Below are 19,004 nucleotides of genomic sequence, written 5' to 3'. Positions count from 1 at the left end.
GTCGAGGCCTGAAGAAGAAACATAGAAAATAGGTGCAGGAGAAGGCCATTCGGCCCTTTGAGCCAGCACTGCCATTCATTGTGATCATGGCTGATCGTCCCCTGTCAATAACCCGTGCCTGCCTTCTCCCCATATCCCTTGACTCCACTAGCCCCTAGAGCTCTATCTAACTCTCTCTTAAATCCATCCAGTGGCTTGGCCTCCACTGCCCTCTGTGGCAGGGAATTCCATAAATTCACAACTCTCTGGGTGAAAAGTTTTTTTATCTCACCTCGGCCTTAAATGACCTCCCCTTTATTCTAAGACTGTGTGGCCCCTGGTTCTGGACTCGCCCAACATTGGGAACATTTTTCCTGCATCTAGCTTGTCCAGTCCTTTTATAATTTTATATGTTTCTATAAGATCCCCCCTCATCCTTCTAAGCTCCAAGAAATCCCCTCATCCTTCTAAACAGCTAGAAGCTGGCATTTTTGAGGGCCCATTATTTCTCAAACACGAGGCCTCCCAGCTGTTATCGAGCAACTGGTTAGCACGCAACAAAAGCTTTTCACTGTACCTCGGTACACATTAAACTAATGTGATGATATTAAACTAAACTAAAGCCTATCTACGCTAATCCCATTTGCCTCTTTCTGACCCATGTCCCTCTACACTTCCCTATCTAAGTAAAAAACGGACACAAAGTTGTGGAGTAACTCAGCAGGTCAAGCAGCATCTCTGGAGAACATGGACAGGTAGCATTTCGGGTCAGGACCCTTCTTTAGACTATCACTGTTTGGTGGCATTGCATTTAACTTTGCATGGGTGACTGTTTTCTTGGATGGGAAACTAGAGTTAGAGATGGGAAAAGTGAGTTGTTATGATTGTAGAGGAGGTGGTATCTCTGAAATAAGGTGAGCGAGGTGCGGATTTCACTGAAGTTCTTCACAGGACTGGTTTGCCAGTACAACAGGTAGAGGTTGACAAGTTTCCTCAGAATGGATCACTTCTTCTCTAATGTCCATTAATCATAGATAGCAACAGCAGCTGTGAAATATCTAGGTGCCCATTAGGGAATGGCAGTGAATGTGAAAAATTGATGGCCTTGCAAGTAATTAGCTGGGTCATCTAATCAAAGGAAACTGCAGCAGCGAGTTGCTTCTCGTGTTAAATCTCCATTGTAACCTGCTGTGATGTTGAACCCACTGGAACCCTGAGGGGAGATTGCTCATTTAAGTCTGTTAATGCCTTGGAGCTTGGCACTGAATTCAACATTGTGCAGGAAGGGATGCTACACTCAGGCTCCCTGATGTAGAAGAGACCACATCAAGAGCACTGAAAGCATTAGATGAGGTTGGAGGTCTGTGCATTATTTCATCTGGAAATGTTTAGTCGCTGAACGGAGACAGGAGAGGTGGTGTAGGGACAGTTATTGCTTCTCCTACAAATGCAGAGTAAAGTGCCAGGGGGAGGGGAAAGGACCAAGGGAACTAAGGATGTGTGGGAAGGAACCGCAGATGCTGGTTTACATCGAAGATAGACGCAACATGCTGGAGTAACTCAGTGGGTCAGGCAGCATCTCTGCAGGAAAGGAATAGGTGGCGTTTCAGGCCGACAGTCTTCAGATTGAGAGTCGTGGGAAAGAGGGAGCTATGAAAAGGTTCAGAATGAATCGGAACCGCCATCGATGACTAAGGAAAGGTGGAACTCACAATGGCTGTGGTAGAGTTGATAATGACGGAATATATGGAGCTGTGGATGAGGTAATAACGAAGGGATTCAACAAGTTTTGATCGATGTCGTCATCGATGTCTAACCTTAACTTTTTTTTTTTCTCTCTCCATCGTTGCTGCCTAAACTGCTGGGAATTTCCACCATTCTCTTTGTCGCAGGTTGCTCATTTATCTCGGTATCTTACATACCCTGCATTATAATTTTCCTTTCTCTCTGTATTCGCATTCATGTCTCTGTACGTACAGCTCCCCGAGGCAGACCAGCTGCAGTTAGGAAGCTGCCACCACCCTCTCTCGGCTACCACCAACTCCATCCGTGTCCTTTAATGTCGCCTCTCCGCAGAGATTCCCTTTCTTCCCTCCACCACTCTCCCTCCTTTGTGAGTAACTCGGAAGAGTGGGACAGGCCCTTGGGGTTCAGGCCTGTAGGACTGAGATGAAGAGATGATTTTCATTTGACATTTTGTGAATCATTGACGTTCTCAGCCCCAAATAGCTGCAGCTACTCAGTTCAGTGTTCAGATATTTAGATTGCGAGGTATCTATTGCCCCTGTCCCACTTAGGAAACCTGAACGGAAACCTCTGGAGACTTTGCGCCCCACCCAAGGTTTCCGTGCGGTTCCTGGAGGTTTTTGTCAGTCTCCCCACCTACTTCCACTACCTGTAACCTCCGACAACCACTTGCAACCTCCGGGAACGGCACGAAAACCTTGGGTGGGGCTCAAAGTCTCCAGAGGTTGCCGTTCAGGTTTCCTAAGTGGGACAGGGGCATTAAGTGTTTGGGAGATATGGGATCTTGCATGAAGCTAGAGTCGGTACGAGTGATCAGCCATGATATTAATTAATGATTGAGCGTGCTCTGCATGTTTTACGTAATTCCTAATGTTTTTAAAACCATTTGTTTGTTACCGGCTTCCCTCCCTTGGTCCATTGCATTAACTTTGGTCTAATTGCTGATTTTCTTTCCCCATGTTGTTTTAGGAGCTAAAGCATTAGATTATAATTATAACCCTGACCTAGACCATAAATGTAAAAAAGATCTTCTTATTGGAAGACTGAAGGAGCTAACAAACTCGCGATGGAAAAGACTCAGGCCCCGACCGACCCGGAATAATTACGGAGGGCCATACTACTTGTGTAAAGGTATGGATGTGTGAGTAATTCAATACTGCTCATAATGGAGACCTAACCTTAAAATACATCATGTGTATGCTGTATGTGTATGTGTATACATATGCTGATTCACGTTTTAACTATTTCATTTCCCCCACATTCATGTGGATAATGAATGCAGGAGAAATTAAATAGTTAAAATGTGAATTCGCTTTCTGATGGAGTACTTCAACTTAAGATTGTTGTTCTTTAAGAGTAAGTAGGATCAATGTTCTGTTTTAAGTCAACGGATCTAGAACGTAGAACAGTAGAGTGTCGGAAGGAACTGCAGATGCTGGTGTAAACCAAAGATAGACACAATATGCTGGAGTAACTCAGCGGGACAGGCAGCATCTCTGGAGAGAAGGAATGGGTGACGTTTCGGGTCGAGACCCGAAACGTCATCCATTCCTTTTCTCCAGAGATGTTGCCTGTCCCGCTGAGTTACTCCAGCATTTTGTGGCCCTATAGAACAGTACAGCACAGGCCTTCCAGCTCATGATGTCTGTACCAAACATGTTGCCAAATTAAACTAATCGCATGATCCATACCCTTCCTTTCCCTGTATATCCATGTGGCCATATAGAAACCTTGAATACGCCACCATTGTATCTGCTGTCATAACAAGGTGAATTGAGTACCGTAAAAGCTTCTTAAACACCACGAACATCTCTGCTTCCACCACTTCCCTTGGCAGCACTGAGAATTTGGGACTTAGTCTGAAGAAGAATCTCGATCCGAAATGTCGCCTATTCGTTTTCTCCGGAGATGCTGCCTGACCCACTGAGTAACTCCAGTGTTTTGTGTCTACAGCAATTGAAGTCTTTTTTTTTTCCATACGGACGCGTGACATTTGTGAGAGCTGTTAAGAATCAATATTTATGGGAGACTGGTGCTAAACTGTAGCAGCGATGCTAAATGGCATTCTGCAGTGGAGCAGATTAGCAGTACTTTTAGTAAATGTGCAGTTCTGACGAATGGTCACTTGGGAACATCTGTCCCGTTAATGTGGATGGGGGTGTGCGTGGTTACTGAAGTCTACAATGAGAGTTAGGGTCACGTTGTTGGGAAAAGAGAGGGGTAAATCGTATCATCTGCATACTTGGTCATGTACAGGTGTGGAGGGGAGCCCTGTGAACCAGTGGGCCAGACTGTTGTTCAAGTATCCATAAGGAGGGGTCGATGCCCAGGCCATGGTTAGAATGCTGAGCTGTAATCGATGAACAGCATTCTTAGAGTGTCTCTGTTGTCGAAACATCCAGAGACGAGGCAAACTGATAGCATCCAGTGTGGGGGGTAGCAACCGGCCAGGACCTCGAAGCACCGCCCTCGTTGAGGCAGAGAATTGGAGCCACAGAATCAATATTTATGGGAGACTGGTGCTAAACACTCTAAATGGCACAGTGGAGAGATTCAGATTCAGATGTCAGATTCATTTTAACATTGTCAGTGTCAGTGTAAACAGTACAGAGAACAACGAGTAAATGCAGAGAGTGGTGAGTCTGGAATTCTCTGCCTCAGAGGGCGGTGGAGGCCGGTTCTCTGGATGCTTTCAAGAGAGAGCTGGATGGGGCTCTTAAAAATAGCGGAGTCGGGGGATATGGGGAGAGGGCAGGAACGGGGTACTGATTGGGGATGATCAGCCATGATCACATTGAATGGCGATGCTGGCTCGATGGGCCAAATGGCCTACTCCTGCACCTATTGTCTATTGTCTATTTAGGGCAGGCAAGAAAATAAGTTGCAGATTTATGGTGTAAACACATGTGATCAATTCAAAAAGGTGATGTTCTCAATTTGTTTCTTCACAGATATAGTGAGTAAGGGGGACTGCAAGTATGGGAATCAGTGTACATTTGCTTACTGTCAGGAGGAGATAGATGTCTGGACACTGGAGCGTAAAGGAGCAATAAACCGCGAGCTACTCTTCGACCCACTAGGAGGCGACACGAGATGCAGCCTCACCGTAGCTAAACTGCTGAAAGAACATCTTGGCCACTTTATGTATCTTTGTGAGGTGAGATATTGTAAAACACATGGGAGTCTTTTCACCCCAACTTCTTTTTTCACTACTCTTTAAATAACATAACACCTCCATTTCCCCCCATTGTTGTTTTCAAACCACCCCGTGGCTTAGGCATTCATGGCAACCCTCTCCCTACATGGCAATGTACATATTGTGTCAAAAACCCAAATACAAAACGTGGACAGTTTCTGGCCTAATCAGGTTTGCATTCCCTAAGTAATGCCTTTAGAACCTGCTGAAAGGTAATACTCCGAACATGTTCAAGAAGGAACTGCAGATGCTGGAAAATCGAAGGTAGACAAAAGTGCTGGAGAAACTCAGCGGGTGCAGCAGCATCTATGGAGCGAAGGAAATAGGCCGAAAAGAGTCTGAAGAAGGGTTTCGGCCCCGAAACGCTGCCTATTTCCTTCGCTCCATAGATGTTGCCGTACCCGCTGAGTACCCTGCGGGTAGGTTGCAAAGTCTCCAGAGGTTTCCGTTCAGGTTTCCTAAGTGGGACAGGTTTCCTAAGTGGGACAGGGACATATAAGGGCCTGTTTCTACACTGTATCTCTAAACTAAACTAAAGCCATTCTGGTGGCATGGAGATTAAGTCTTCATATCAGCGGCAACACTAAATAGAATCAGCCTGAAGAAGGATCCCCACTCGAAAAGTTACAGTGATGCCCACCTCAGTATACGCTTCCTTTCCCCATTGATTACTTTTTCCCTCATTCCTCAATTCAGTGAAGCCAAATTGAAAGCCACCGTATCCTGTACGCACTTCCCTTTTAAATGGGTTTATTGTAAACTCCAAATGCATTCCCCCTCCCCTCTTTCAATCTCTGATGCTCATTTACGCCTTCTGTTACAGGAATGTTTTGATAGCAAACCCAGGTTAATAAGCAAGAAGATTAAGGAGGATGCATCATTCTGTTCTAATCCAGAAATTGTGCACGATTTTGAAGAGAATAAGTGAGTATGCAGGATCTCAATGCAGAGTATCATGTATCTATACACTGAACGGCTCAATTGTAATCATGCATTGTCTTTCTGCTGACTGGTTAGCACACAACATAAGCTTTTCACTGTACCTCTTGTACACGTGGCAGTGAACTAACCTAAACTAAACTAAACTAAACCCCCAGGTGCCTGGTCCACATGTTGCGTGCCACAACGGTTAAGTATTGCAAGATCCGCCAGTTCCAGGAGCACTGCCAGTTCGACGTGTGCCGGCATGAGGTGCGCTATGGATGCCTGCGGGAGGACAGCTGTAACTTCGCCCACAGCCTCGTCGAGCTCAAGGTCTGGGTGATGCAACAAAGTTCAGGTACACCCGAGGAATTCCGCTGTGTGCTTTCTGCTCAACATTCCCACGTTAGGCATGTAAACATGTCCACAGCAAGGTGAACCGACAGACCTAAAACTCTCTTTACACTGGCAACAGCCAATCTTCCCTGTCCCGCCTGCAACTGGTCCAAAACGCCGCAGCGAGACTCCTGACGGGCACCCGAAAAAGGGACCACATCACCCCGATCCTGGCCTCTCTCCACTGGCTCCCTGTGCGGTTCTGTATACATTTCAAGACCCTCCTCAATGTCTACAAAGCCCTCAATGGGCTTGCCCCCTCCTACATTAAAAGTCTTCTCACCCACCACTCCACCTCCAGGTCCCTCAGATCGGCCGACTTGGGGCTGCTGAATATCCCGCGGTCTAGGCATAAGCTCAGGGGCGACCGTGCCTTTGCGGTTGCAGCTCCTAGACTGTGGAACAGCAGCATCCCCCTTCCCATCAGAACAAACTACCCCCTCCATCGACTCCTTTAAGTCAAGACTAAAAACGTATCTATACTCCCAGGCCTTTCCTGACGTCCACTGAGCGAGGGCTACATGTATATATGTACGTAGTTTGTTTGTTTATACTATTCTTATAACAAATGTAAAGCACTTTGGCCAACAAGAGTTTTTTAAAGTTTTAAATAAATGTGACTTGACTTGACTAAAAGATTGGCAGCACCACCTGAGGCTGGTTTAGTTTAGAGATACAACGTGGAAATAGGCCCTTCGGCCCACAGAATCCCACACTGACTAGCCAGCACTCCGTACACTAGCACCATCCCTGCACACAATTCTCATTTTATTTTAAATCTTTTCCCAAACCAACTAACTTTGTAGTGTGGGGAGGTGAAGGTGTCTGGAGCACAGTGGACTTGCGTACTCCCAGCCTTGTCCACATGAAGCCTCATTGTTCCATGTTGCATTGTGGTGATTCTGTAATCCCCATTCATCTTGCAGGCATCACGCACAGTGAGATTGTAGAGGAGTCTACGAAGTATTGGCAGTGTGTGGAAGCAAGTGCAAACAAGCTACAGGTACCTTGAGGTCACTTAAACCACTTAATAGCATGTGGTTATAAACTTATTCATTCCTTCGTTTGTTCATTTGTTTATAACCACAACAGCACCTTGCATTTATACAGCGGCCTTTAAAGTCTAGAGGGCCTAGTTTTATGGCGAGAAGGGCAAAATTTAAAGGAGGAATGCATGGCAGGTTTACTCACACAGATGTAAAACGAAAGTTGTTTTTTAAATGTGCTATATAAATAAATGTGACTCGACTTGACTGATGGTTCTGTGTTTTGCTTGCTTGAGGTATCATCTAAAGCTGGCAAAGCAAACTCGCTGGGCATGAAGATGAAGTTTGTCTGCGGCCAGTGCTGGAGGAATGGGCAGGTGGTGGAGCCAGACAAGAGCCTCAAGTACTGCAATGCCAAAATACGCCACGGGTCAGTTCACTTCCTTGCACTTTGATCTTTTTCAAGGAATAGGGGGGGTTAGGCCCAGAATGTGACGCACAGCTACTAAATGGTGCACAAGATGGGAAAAGTTGGGGGATAGATAGTTATGGCAAATACTGGTGCGGTCTGAGTGGGAATCTAGCTGGATCTCTGATATTAAGATGTTATGTTGGCAATTGTTCTCCCACCATGTTCCTCTTATTCCCTTTCACTTATCCGACTGGCGTCTTGCAGCCTGGCTTGTCCATTCCGCTGTTGGAAGTGTTAATGTACTCGGATTCTGACAACAGCCACCCTTTAGTTCTTTGGCCAAGTAGCCTTGCTTTTCACAGTGGAGCCCGGGTGTTAAGTTTGCAGTCTATTCAGCTCTCTATTGCAGCAGGTACACGCATTAATTAACAGCTCGTGCTCCGATCTCCGCAAACACTCCACAGTGATCAGAGCTCCTCCTGACACATCATTGTTGTGATCAGTTGTATGACCTGCGCATGCAGAGAGACGGGCACTGCAAAAGCTCAGCAGGTCATGCAGCATCTCAGGAGGATGTGGGTAGGCAACGTTTTGGGTTGGGACCCTTCTTCAGATTGACGGTAGGAGGGGAGGAAAAATCTGGAAGAGATTGAATATGGGTCCCCGATCAACTGGAATAACTCAGTGATTCTCAACCTGGGGCCAAGTTCATGGCAAATTTCAGGGGGGGCACAGAACATTTTGGGGATTTAGGGGGCCACTGGCTTAATGAAGGGGGCCACAGAGCTACCACCCTGTTGCCTCCTAAATTTCAGTTCTAATAAATTTAAATAGATAGATAGATAGATAGATAGATAGCCTTTTATTGTCTATGTAGTTGAAATATATTTTTAACGTATGATTATAAATGGTTGTTTTATTGAACCCACAAAATATTTTTGATGTTTGTGGAATAGAATAAAAGAGAATATATGTGCAATTGATAGACACTGATATTTTTATGGAAGGTATTATAATATTGAAGTAGTTTTTTTCCGCTATTAATGTCTGGGGAGGCCACAGAAAATTAAAAGATCCCAAGGAGGCCATGAACTAAAAAAGGTTGGGAACCACTGTTCTAACTGAATCAGTCTGAAGAAGAGTCCTAACCCGAAACGTCACTGATCTATGTTCTCCTAAGTTGCTGCCTGACCAGCTGAGTTACTCCAGCAGGCTGTGTTTTTTTTTGTGTTTTTTTAAATATTTTATTTTATTAGCAGTAAGTACAATCATATGGCGCCAAAGTGCCTAATATATATTTTCAGAATACATTTTATGTACTGCATCTTATTTTTTTTGTTATATTAAAGAAAGATTAGAATAAGAAAAATAAATTTGATAGTAAAGTTGAGAAAAAGAAAATAGAAAAAAGAGAATAAGTCATAAATTTTTTTAAATAAAAAGGTGAGATCATTGTTTGTAATCTTGACCAACCCTCGTCCAGTCCTGAAACAGTTAGCTTTTACAATTGTGTTGCACAATATGATTCCAAAAAGACGACAAACGGAGACCAACTCCTTATGAATTGGGCTGATTTATCCATTAGGAGGAATCGCATTTCCTCCAGATGAGCGGTGTCCAGCATACTTGAAATCCACATTTTAAGCGTTGGTATTGATGTATTTTTCCAAAATTTAAGTATTAATTCTTTTGCTATTATTAAACCATAGTTAAAAAATAAATGTTGAGATGCGTTCAATTTATTCCCATCTTCCATTACTCCAAATATAATCATTTCAGTATTAGGGTCCATTCTTATCTTAAATAATTTTGTAAATATTTCAAAAATATCACTCCAAAATCTATAAAGTTTTATGCAGGAAACTAAGGAGTGTGTTATAGTTGCGTTTTGGGATAGACATTTATCACAAGTGGGGGATATATTTGGATAAAATTTGTTCAATCTTGTTTTTGAATAATATAATCTATGTAAAATTTTAAATTGAATTAGATTATGTCTTACATTAATCGAACATTTGTGAATATATATCAAGTACTTTTCCCATGTAACCTTCGTAATTTTTATCATTAGTTCCCGTTCCCACTCTTCTCTAAGTACCTCTGTCGATGGTAGGTCTATATTTAGAATACTATTATATAAATATGATATTAATTTTTGTGAGTCAGCTTCAATATTCATTGCTTCTTCCAATAATTCAGGAGTTATTTTTTGATATCCTTGTATATATTTTTTCATGAAATCGCAAATCTGAAGATATTTAAAATATTGGTTGTTTTTCAGTTTAAATTTTAATTGTAGTTGTTGGAATGATAGTATGTTTCCCATTTCGTACATATCCCCGATCCTTCTAATTCCGAGACTTTCCCATTGGTTATATGTTTTATCAATAAGAGATGGTTTAAATAAAGGGTTATTCGCTAAATTCGGCATTAACAATGATAAATTTCTTAATTTTAAAGATAATTTTATTTGTTTCCAAATTCTTATTGTACCATATATAATTGGGTTCTTCTTATATATTGTGTTATTCAGTTTTTTCGGGGAGAAGAGGATCGTTCCTATATTACAAGGATGACAATCCTCCTTCTCCATTTTTATCCACTCTGTCTGTTGGGTAGAACTATCCAGCCAATACATTATATTCTTAAGTGTTTAAGAAGGGACTGCAGATGCTGGAGAATCTAAGGTACACAAAAAAGCTGGAGAAACTCAGCGGGTGCAGCAGCATCTATGGAGCGAAGGAAATAGGCAACGTTTCGGGCCGAAACCCTTCTTTAGTCTGAAGAAGGGTTTCAGCCCGAAACGTTGCCTATTTCCTTCGCTCCATAGATGCTGCTGCCCCCGCTGAGTTTCTCCAGCTTTTTTGTGTACATTATATTCTTAATATGTACTGCTCAGTAATAATACATAAAATACATAAGTGAAAGTCCCCCGACCTCTTTTGGTTTACATAAATGTTTTTTTGTAATTCTATGTGATCTATAGTCCCAAATAAAATTAGTAATATTAGAGTCTAATTTAAAAATAAAAATATTTTGGTATATATACCCATAGTAATTGTGGTAAGAAGATCATTTTTATAGACTGAAATAGGTATAGTAATTGTGGTAAGAAGATCATTTTTATTGCATTTATTCTACCTAATAATGATAAAGGAAGTGTTTTCCAAAATGTAATCAGCGTATTAAGTTTATTTACAGTCTGTGTGGTTGACTGTAATCCGTCATCACTGAGCCATTCCACCAAACCTCTTCGTAAATCCCTTCCGAAGCTTTCACTTCCTTCCTAAAGAGTGATCCTCCTCTGTTTTTTTGCGCAGGTGGACGAAAGAGCGGCGGGTGATGCTGGTGATGTCCAGCGAGCGGAAGAAGTGGGTTTCCATCCGTCCGCTGCCGTCTTGCAGGAACATCCCTCAGCAGTACGATGTGAGTACGGGGAGGCAGCAGGCTGTCTGTCCCCTTCACAGCCTTCATGACTTTACTTCGCAGCCATTGATGTTTTTAGTTTGAAGGGCCTGTCCCACTTTGCGATTTCAGCGACTGCCGGCGTTATATCAGGGTCGCCGTGAGATTTTGAACATTTCAAAATCCATCGGTGACAAAAAAAATGTCGCGACACTTGAAAAAACAACGTGCGCCATATGTGATCACGCCGCACATTTTTCGGTGACCTGATACGGCAGTCAATGATGCCGGCAGTCGCCGAAAAAAAAATCGGAAAAAAGAGAGACAGGCCCTTTAGAGATACAGCGCGGAATCAGTCCATTCGCCCACCGAGTCCGTACCGACCAGCTCTATGTTGTCTCACTTTGTTATCCACAAGGCAGGGTTTGCTTGGCCTTTCCTGTGGGGTTAATCCTCCAATGTGTCCATCCGCTTACTTTCCAGTTATGTACACACGTGGCCAACGGGAAGAAGTGCCTGTACATTGGGAACTGCTCCTTCGCCCACAGTCTGGAGGAGCGCGACGCCTGGACCTACATGAAGGAGACCAAAAGTGAGCAACTTTCATTTTCAAACTGTTATCCCAGTTATCCCCCTGTGAGTCCACACTTGCTGGCTCCATTCAAAGAGAAGCACTAGCCCTCTTAAATCACCCAGCGTTCTGATTCCCCCCCCTCCCCCCCCATCGCCCCATTTCAGCTATCAAACGCTTTTTGTGATTTAAAAAAAAAAAAAACTTGCCCTCAAGATCCACTTGGACTCTCCCATCTCTCACCTTAAACCCATGTTTCTGATAAACCGAGCAGAAGATGGTTGCAGTGGCGTAGGGTGGGTTTTGAGCGCCCGGGGGCAGTTTAAAGTTTTGCGCCTCCTCATTGGGGGGGGGGAGCGGGGAGGGCAGAGGCAGCGGTGGCTGGGGCAGGGGCAGCGGCGACCAGAACTCGGAGCTGGGGCGGCAGCAGTGGCGGCCTGGCCCGCGCTGTTTTTATACTCACAGCTCCAGGTAACCCCTCCTCGCTCCAACGGCTCCCCGGGCCTCTTAATTTTATTAACAAAACATTTATTCAACAATTTTTTTGCGCCCCTAAAAATTTAGCGCCCGGGGCAACCGCCCCACTGCCCCCCCCCCCCCCCCCCCCCCCCCCCCCACGCTACGCCACTGGATGGTTGAGCTCGTATATAATAGTACTCGTGTATAGCAGGTTTGACCGGATTGTACACCAAGTTTTCCCCTGCATCTCAAGCTTTTTCATTTGCCGTCTTTCATGCAGTGCACGACATGCAGCAGGTGTATGACATGTGGCTGAAGAGTCAGAAGCCAATGATGACTGGAGGGGCGACCGATCTTTCCACTCGGCCAGCTGAGAAGCAGATCCACATGCCCACTGATTACGCTGACGTAGGGGTATGTATGAGATTCAAAATTCAACAGAGTTTATTGTCATGTGTCCCTGATAGGACAATGAAATTCTTGCTTTGCTTCAGCACAACAGAATATAGTAGGCATTGATACAGAACAGATCAGTGTGTCCCCATAATATAAAGACTGGATGACTTGGTTTTACTCTCTAGAATTTAGAAGATTGAGAGGGGATCTTATAGAAACTTACAAAATTCTTAAGGGGTTGGACAGGCTAGATGCAGAAGATTGTTCCCGATGTTCCAGGACAAGGGGTCACAGCTTAAGGATCAAGGGGAAATCCTTTAAAACCGAGATGAGAAGAACTTTTTTCACGCAGAGAGTGGTGAATCTCTGGAACTCTCTGCCACAGAGGGTAGTTGAGGCCAGTTCATTGGCTATATTTAAGAGGGAGTTAGATGTGGCCCTTGTGGCTAAGGGGATCAGGGGGTATGGAGATAAGGCAGGTACGGGATACTGAGTTGGATGATCAGCCATGATCATGTTGAATGGCGGTGCAGGCTCGAAGGGCCGAATGGCCTACTCCTGCACCTAATTTCTATGTTTCTATGTCTATGTTTCTATAAATATATACACACACGAATAAATAAACTGATAAAGTGCAAATAAACAGATAATGGGCTATTAATGTTCAGAGTTTTGTCCGAGCCAAGTTTAATAGCCTGATGGCTGTGGGGAAGTAGCTATTCCTGAACCTGGTCGTTGCAGTCTTCAGGCTCCTGTACCTTCTACCTGAAGGTAGCAGGGAAGATGAGTGTGTGGCCAGGTTGGTGGAGAAAAGAGGAATCTTTTCACTCCTTCGTGTACCAAACAATAAGATTTGATAAGAAAGTTTGGCACAAGGCCACAGTTAACAGATAAACCTGGTTCAGTTCATTTTTTTTTCTGCAACCATTTCTTGCTTTAGGAATCTAAGCAAGGTGTTAATTTATGAAATAATGAAATAAGTAAGTGCTTCACATGTGTCTTTGTTCAAATGCTATAAGTATTATATTATAGGTGAATCTCTGGAACTCTCTGCCACAGAGGGTAGTTGAGGCCAGTTCATTGGCTATATTTAAGAGGGAGTTAGATGTGGCCCTTGTGTCTAAGGGGATCAGGGGGTATGGAGAGAAGGCAGGTACGGGATACTGAGTTGGATGATCAGCCATGATCATATTGAATGGCGGTGCAGGCTCGAAGGGCCGAATGGCCTACTCCTGCACCTAATTTCTATGTTACTATGTTTCTGTTATTGATGGCATGATGTAATAGATCGGCTACCACTGCTGGCTATGTGGGAAGAACAGCAACAGCGAGAAGCAATGGGAGAGACACATCACGTCGGAGAAGCACAAGGATAAGGTGTTCAACTCTGAGGAGGATCAGAACTGCTGGCAACATCGCTTCCCCATGGGAGAGTTCAAGCTGTGTGAGAGGTGAGACACTGGGGGTGGTGTTGACGAAGCAAGAACTGCACAGTGTACCAGCTATACACATTATACCAGTATACATAGCACATGGGCGGCAGGGTGATGTGGCGGTCGAGAAGCTGCCTTATACTGTCAGAGACCCGGGTTCGATCCTGACCCACGGGTGCTTGACTGGACAGAGTTTGTACCTTCTCCCCGTGACCTGCGTGGCATTTCTCCGAGATCTTCGGTTTCCTCCAACACTCCAAAGACGTACAAGTTTGTAGGTTTTTAAGAAGGAACTGCGGATGCTGGAAAATCGAAGGTAGACAAAAGTGCTGGAGAAACTCAGCGGGTGCAGCAGCATCCATGGAGCAAAGGAAATAGGCAACATTTCGGGCCGAAACACTTCTTCAGTTGTACAGGGTCTTGGTGAGACCACACCTGGAGTTTTGGTCTCCTAATCTGAGGAAAGACTTTCTTGCCATAGAGGGAGTACAGAGAAGGTTCACCAGACTGATTCCTGGGATGTCAGGACTTTCATATGAGGAAAGACTGGATAGACTCGGCTTGTACTCGCTAGAATTTGGAAGATTGAGGGGGGATCTTATAGAAACTTACAAAATTCTTAAGGGGTTGGACAGGCTAGATGCAGGAAGATTGTTCCCGATGTTGGGGAAGTCCAGAACAAGGGGTCACAGTTTAAGGATAAGGGGAAAATCTTTTAGGACCCGAGATGAGGAAAACATTTTTCACACAGAGAGTGGTGAATCTCTGGAATTCTCTGCCACAGAAGGTAGTTGAGGCCAGTTCATTGGCTATATTTAAGAGGGAGTTAGATGTGGCCCTTGTGGCTAAAGGGATCAGGGGGTATGGAGAGAAGGCAGGTACGGGATACTGAGTTGGATGATCAGCCATGATCATATTGAATGGCGGTGCAGGCTCGAAGGGCCGAATGGCCTACTCCTGCACCTATTTCTATGTTTCAGACAAGTTTGTAGGTTAATTGGCTTGGTATATAAAATGTAAAAATCTCCCCGGTGTATGCAGGACAGTGTTAGTCGCTGGTCGGCACGGACGCGGTGGGCCAAATGGCCTGTTTCCCGCACGGTATCTCTAAACTAAACTAGTGTTGGAGTAGCTCAGCATGTCACGAGACTGAAAGTGTTGAAGGGCATGTCTCGGGTGTAGGTTGGAAGGATGGAGACTGGTCAAGGGGGGTGGGGGGGGGGATTGGTGCTGTTTGAATGACGTCCGCTCTCCCCCTTTCCCAGACACAAGAAGAAGAGCTGTACCGACGGTGATAGCTGCCGCTACGCCCACAGCCAGGCAGAGCTGAGCGAGTGGCTGGAACGCCAGGAGATCCTGAAAATGAAACTGGCCAAAGCCAAGAAGGACATGCTGATCACCCCGGAGGACAACGATTTTGGCAAATACAGTTTTTTGATGAAAGACGTAATTTAATGGATAAAACCGGTTCAGTTTAATTGTCACTGAAACCTTTTCCAATTTAAGGAGAACTGATTTTGATAACTTGATGGGTCGTCATGAGTTAATTGCGACCTCGTTACGCTGAGAGGTGATTCTTGTCGACTCGCTTGGGCTGCATTTCTCTCCCGTCTTAAATGCGGTCGTTGCAGGAAAGGGGAAACGCCTACGCAGCATCAGATAGTGCTAATTGCAGCTGTGGGTAGGGACGAAGGGGGTGGGGGGGGGGGGGTGGGGGGGGGAGCGGGTGCCGTAGGTGTGACGTCAACGGGTTATAAACACCTGCACGTTGACTGGTTTTATAAACCCTTCCCTCCCCACCCCACACACTACGGCACAGCGAGAGGTGGCTCTGTGAGTTGGCTCTGTAGAACTGAGGAGCTGCTGACAGTCTCAGCCCACTTTCTTCACCGAGATCACTAATCGCAGCCCCCAGTTACTGGACCACCCGACACAGCTTGTGTTGGAACTTGACCAGGGTCTTATTTTATTTTTTTTTTTTTTTTTTAAATAACCTGTGATCGTTGGCCAACAATACTTGCAAACTAACTGTGACCGTGTCACATATATGGACATAACGTACCCTAGTGAGGTTGTAGATCAGTGAGAAAGTAAATGGGAGGGGGGGGGGGGAATAAATGCCAGAGAGTAGAGAGAGGGCATCGCGATGACCAGGCTGAGAGGTCACGTTTTTTAAAAATATATATGTTTTAAGAAGGAACTACAGATGCTGGAAAATCGAAGGTAGACATAAATGCTGGAGAAACTCAGCGGGTGTGGCAGCATCTATGGAGCGAAGGAAATAGGCAACGTTTTGGGTCGAAACCCAAGGGTTTCGACCCGAAACGTTGCCTATTTCCTTTTTTTAAAATATTTATTTTGTGTTTGTCTCTGGTCAGTAGAGCTGTTTTTAAAAAGGGAAAGATAGTGTTGGTTGTGATTTGCCAGGAACGTTACTGAGGTGTTAGCCAGATGACAACATTGATTTCAACAGGTCACATCCATCTCCGGAACTGATTTTTTTTTTATTTTTTTTTTTTAAACGATGAGATACTTTAAATGCATCAACTAGTGCCAGGCGCTAATAGTCCCATTTTCTTCCTTTTTACTCTCAAAGTCCAGCAGAGATATATATCCACTTTCTGTATTCTAACCCATCTGGTCACTGTTGTGTGTGAATGTAGATGTTGTGGTGAGGGGGAGTGTTGGCTCCACTCTCTTCAAAAGGTGACAAAATGGTCAGTGGGTAATCATTCGAAAGGAAACACCCTGACTGAATTGGGGGGGGGGGGGGGGGGGGTTTCACCCTATTTGAGCAACCCAATGCCTGAGGGTAGTTGTAGAAACAAGGAACTGCAGATGTCGGTTTACATTTTTTTAAAAGACAACATGCTGGAGTAACTCAGCGGGTCAGGCAGCATCTCTGGAGAAAAAGGATGGGTGACGTTTCAAGAAGGGTTCCCATCCGTAACATGTCCCGTCTTTTTCCTCCAGGGATGCTGCCTGACCCACTGAGTTACTCCAGCACTTTGTGTCTACCTTAAGTCTAGGATGTTGTGGATTTTGCCCCGATCACCTACCAAAGCCAAGGAAGCATTCCTTTAACTTCATTTTTTTCTGAGAGGGGAGAAAGGGCCAAAATATCTTTGATTGTACACTTTGGATAGTTGAGAAAGAGAGAATCTTTGCGAATCAATGATTTGATGGATGGGCCAAAATAACAACTGCCTTGTGCATTAGTTGAATGCAATGTTATGGCTTTCTTCTGCTGAACAATAGTTCCACCCCCTTTATTCATTCACGGCTAGTCCTCCTCAAACATGGTGCAGATGTAATTTAAAATTGATTAAATATCAGGTCATATGATTTTGTTAATATTGCGTTGGAAGTTAGTGTTTGCCGAGGCTATTCAAGGTATTCCAGGGATAGAATCAGTGGGCCATTCTATCTGAAGATTCATGGAGAGGCATCTTCCTCAGTGGGATCAGCCTGGTGTCCAGGAATTAACCTTCAAGACACAATCATGGGCCAAAGTCAAAGAGGGATTAAAACAAAATAATGCATTGTTTGTTTCTGCAACCCATTCTGTCAGATGTCACACAAATTGGTGTTAATTGTGAGTTTTGGAGAGGGGGCGAGTGTGGCTTTTATTTTGGGAAGCTGGCTTGTTGCCAATAACACCTGATTCTTTTGTCTGAATTCATTCCATTTTACTGTTTTCTAGTAAACTTCTGTGTACTATTTTATTTTAACATATTAGAAGTTGTTTGATGGTTCAGAACCACCCATTCAGGCACGCAATGTCCTGTTGCTTTTGGTTTCGGAAGGTTGTGGAGCGATGCAAGATTGAATAAGTTGCATTGCAAATATTGAACCTGGCACCAGTGTAATTATTGTAAGAAGGAACTGCAGATGCTGGTTTCCATCGAAGATAGATAGGCACAAAAAGCTGGAGTAACTCAGTGAGTCAGGCGGCACCTCTGGAGAAAAGGAATAGGTGACGTTTCGGGTCGAGACCCTTCATCAGACTGTCTCGACCGGAAGTGTTACCTATTTTCACACAGAGTGGTGAATCTCTGGAACTCTCTGCCACAGAAGGTAGTTGAGGCCACAGTTCATTGGCTATATTTAAGAGGGAGTTAGATGTGTCCCTTGTGGCTAAAGGGATCAGGGGGTATGGAGAGAAGGCAGGTACGGGATACTGAGTTGGATGATCAGCCATGATCATATTGAATGGTGGTGCAGGCTCGAAGGGCCGAATGTCCTACTCCTGCACCAATGTTCTATGTTTCTATTCCTTTTCAACAGAGATGCCGCATGATCCGCTGATCCAGTATCTTCTGCCTATATTCGGTGCATTTAGAAACATAGAAACATAGAAATTAGGTGTTAGGACATGTGGGACCACTTGCAGGAAAATGACCAACAACAGTGGGCACAATAATGAGGGGGCATTTGTAACTGAAGGGATCAAGACCTCTGCATTAAACAGAAATAACATTTTACCACCCAACTTGCAAAATAAAAAATCTTAAGATGGCCTCATCCATAACTGTGGGGTTGCTGAGCCAAACTGCGACGAATGGGGAAATGGGGTAGGTCGTAACAGGAAAATATGCATGCTGTAATCGTATTACTGTTGAATTATTATTATTAGAGAAAAGAGGGATCTTTTCCCTCCTTCGTGTACCAAACAATAAGATTTGATAAGAAAGTTTGGCACAAGGCCACAGTTAACAGATAAACCTGGTTCAGTTAATTTTTTTTTTCTGCAACCATTTCTTGCTTTAGGAATCTAAGCAAGGTGTGAATTTATGAAATTATGAAATGCTTCACATGTGTCTTTGTTCAAATGCTATAAGTATTATATTATTGATGGCATGATGTAATTGTAAGGAATTGTAATTCAAATCACTGGAGATGGGACGAATCTTTTTTTCCCCCCATTAAGCTTGTGTACTGCTTTGCATTCGGCTGACAACGAGAGCGTGAGCCATGAGTGAAAGAAAACAGAAGTATTCGGGTGGCAAAAGAAAAATCAGGTTTTAAAATGCAAGTTATAGCGTTGGCAGATGAATTTGGCCTCTTCTCGTTGGTGGCCAGCTGATATTCTGATCATGGTAAT

The 19,004-nt window shown here is 44.2% G+C and overlaps 1 protein-coding gene across 1 annotated transcript in view; it reads left to right on the top strand.

The window, feature by feature from the left end:
- zc3h7bb (zinc finger CCCH-type containing 7Bb) overlaps positions 1-15,427 on the top strand; it is a 39,155-nt gene extending 23,728 nt beyond the window's left edge. The window contains exons 13-23 of the mRNA XM_055663214.1: positions 2,695-2,856; positions 4,677-4,882; positions 5,745-5,845; positions 6,019-6,200; positions 7,165-7,241; positions 7,521-7,654; positions 10,957-11,062; positions 11,525-11,633; positions 12,352-12,485; positions 13,755-13,918; positions 15,166-15,427. Coding sequence (XP_055519189.1) covers positions 2,695-2,856; positions 4,677-4,882; positions 5,745-5,845; positions 6,019-6,200; positions 7,165-7,241; positions 7,521-7,654; positions 10,957-11,062; positions 11,525-11,633; positions 12,352-12,485; positions 13,755-13,918; positions 15,166-15,355 — 1,565 coding nt within the window. The 3' untranslated portion in view covers positions 15,356-15,427. The remainder of the gene's footprint in view (positions 1-2,694; positions 2,857-4,676; positions 4,883-5,744; positions 5,846-6,018; positions 6,201-7,164; positions 7,242-7,520; positions 7,655-10,956; positions 11,063-11,524; positions 11,634-12,351; positions 12,486-13,754; positions 13,919-15,165) is intronic.
- Positions 15,428-19,004: the final 3,577 nt, after the last annotated feature.

Source organism: Leucoraja erinacea, chromosome 37, assembly GCF_028641065.1.
Source record: "Leucoraja erinacea ecotype New England chromosome 37, Leri_hhj_1, whole genome shotgun sequence".
NCBI lineage: Eukaryota > Metazoa > Chordata > Chondrichthyes > Rajiformes > Rajidae > Leucoraja > Leucoraja erinaceus.
This window is presented reverse-complemented; position numbering and strand designations above follow the sequence as displayed.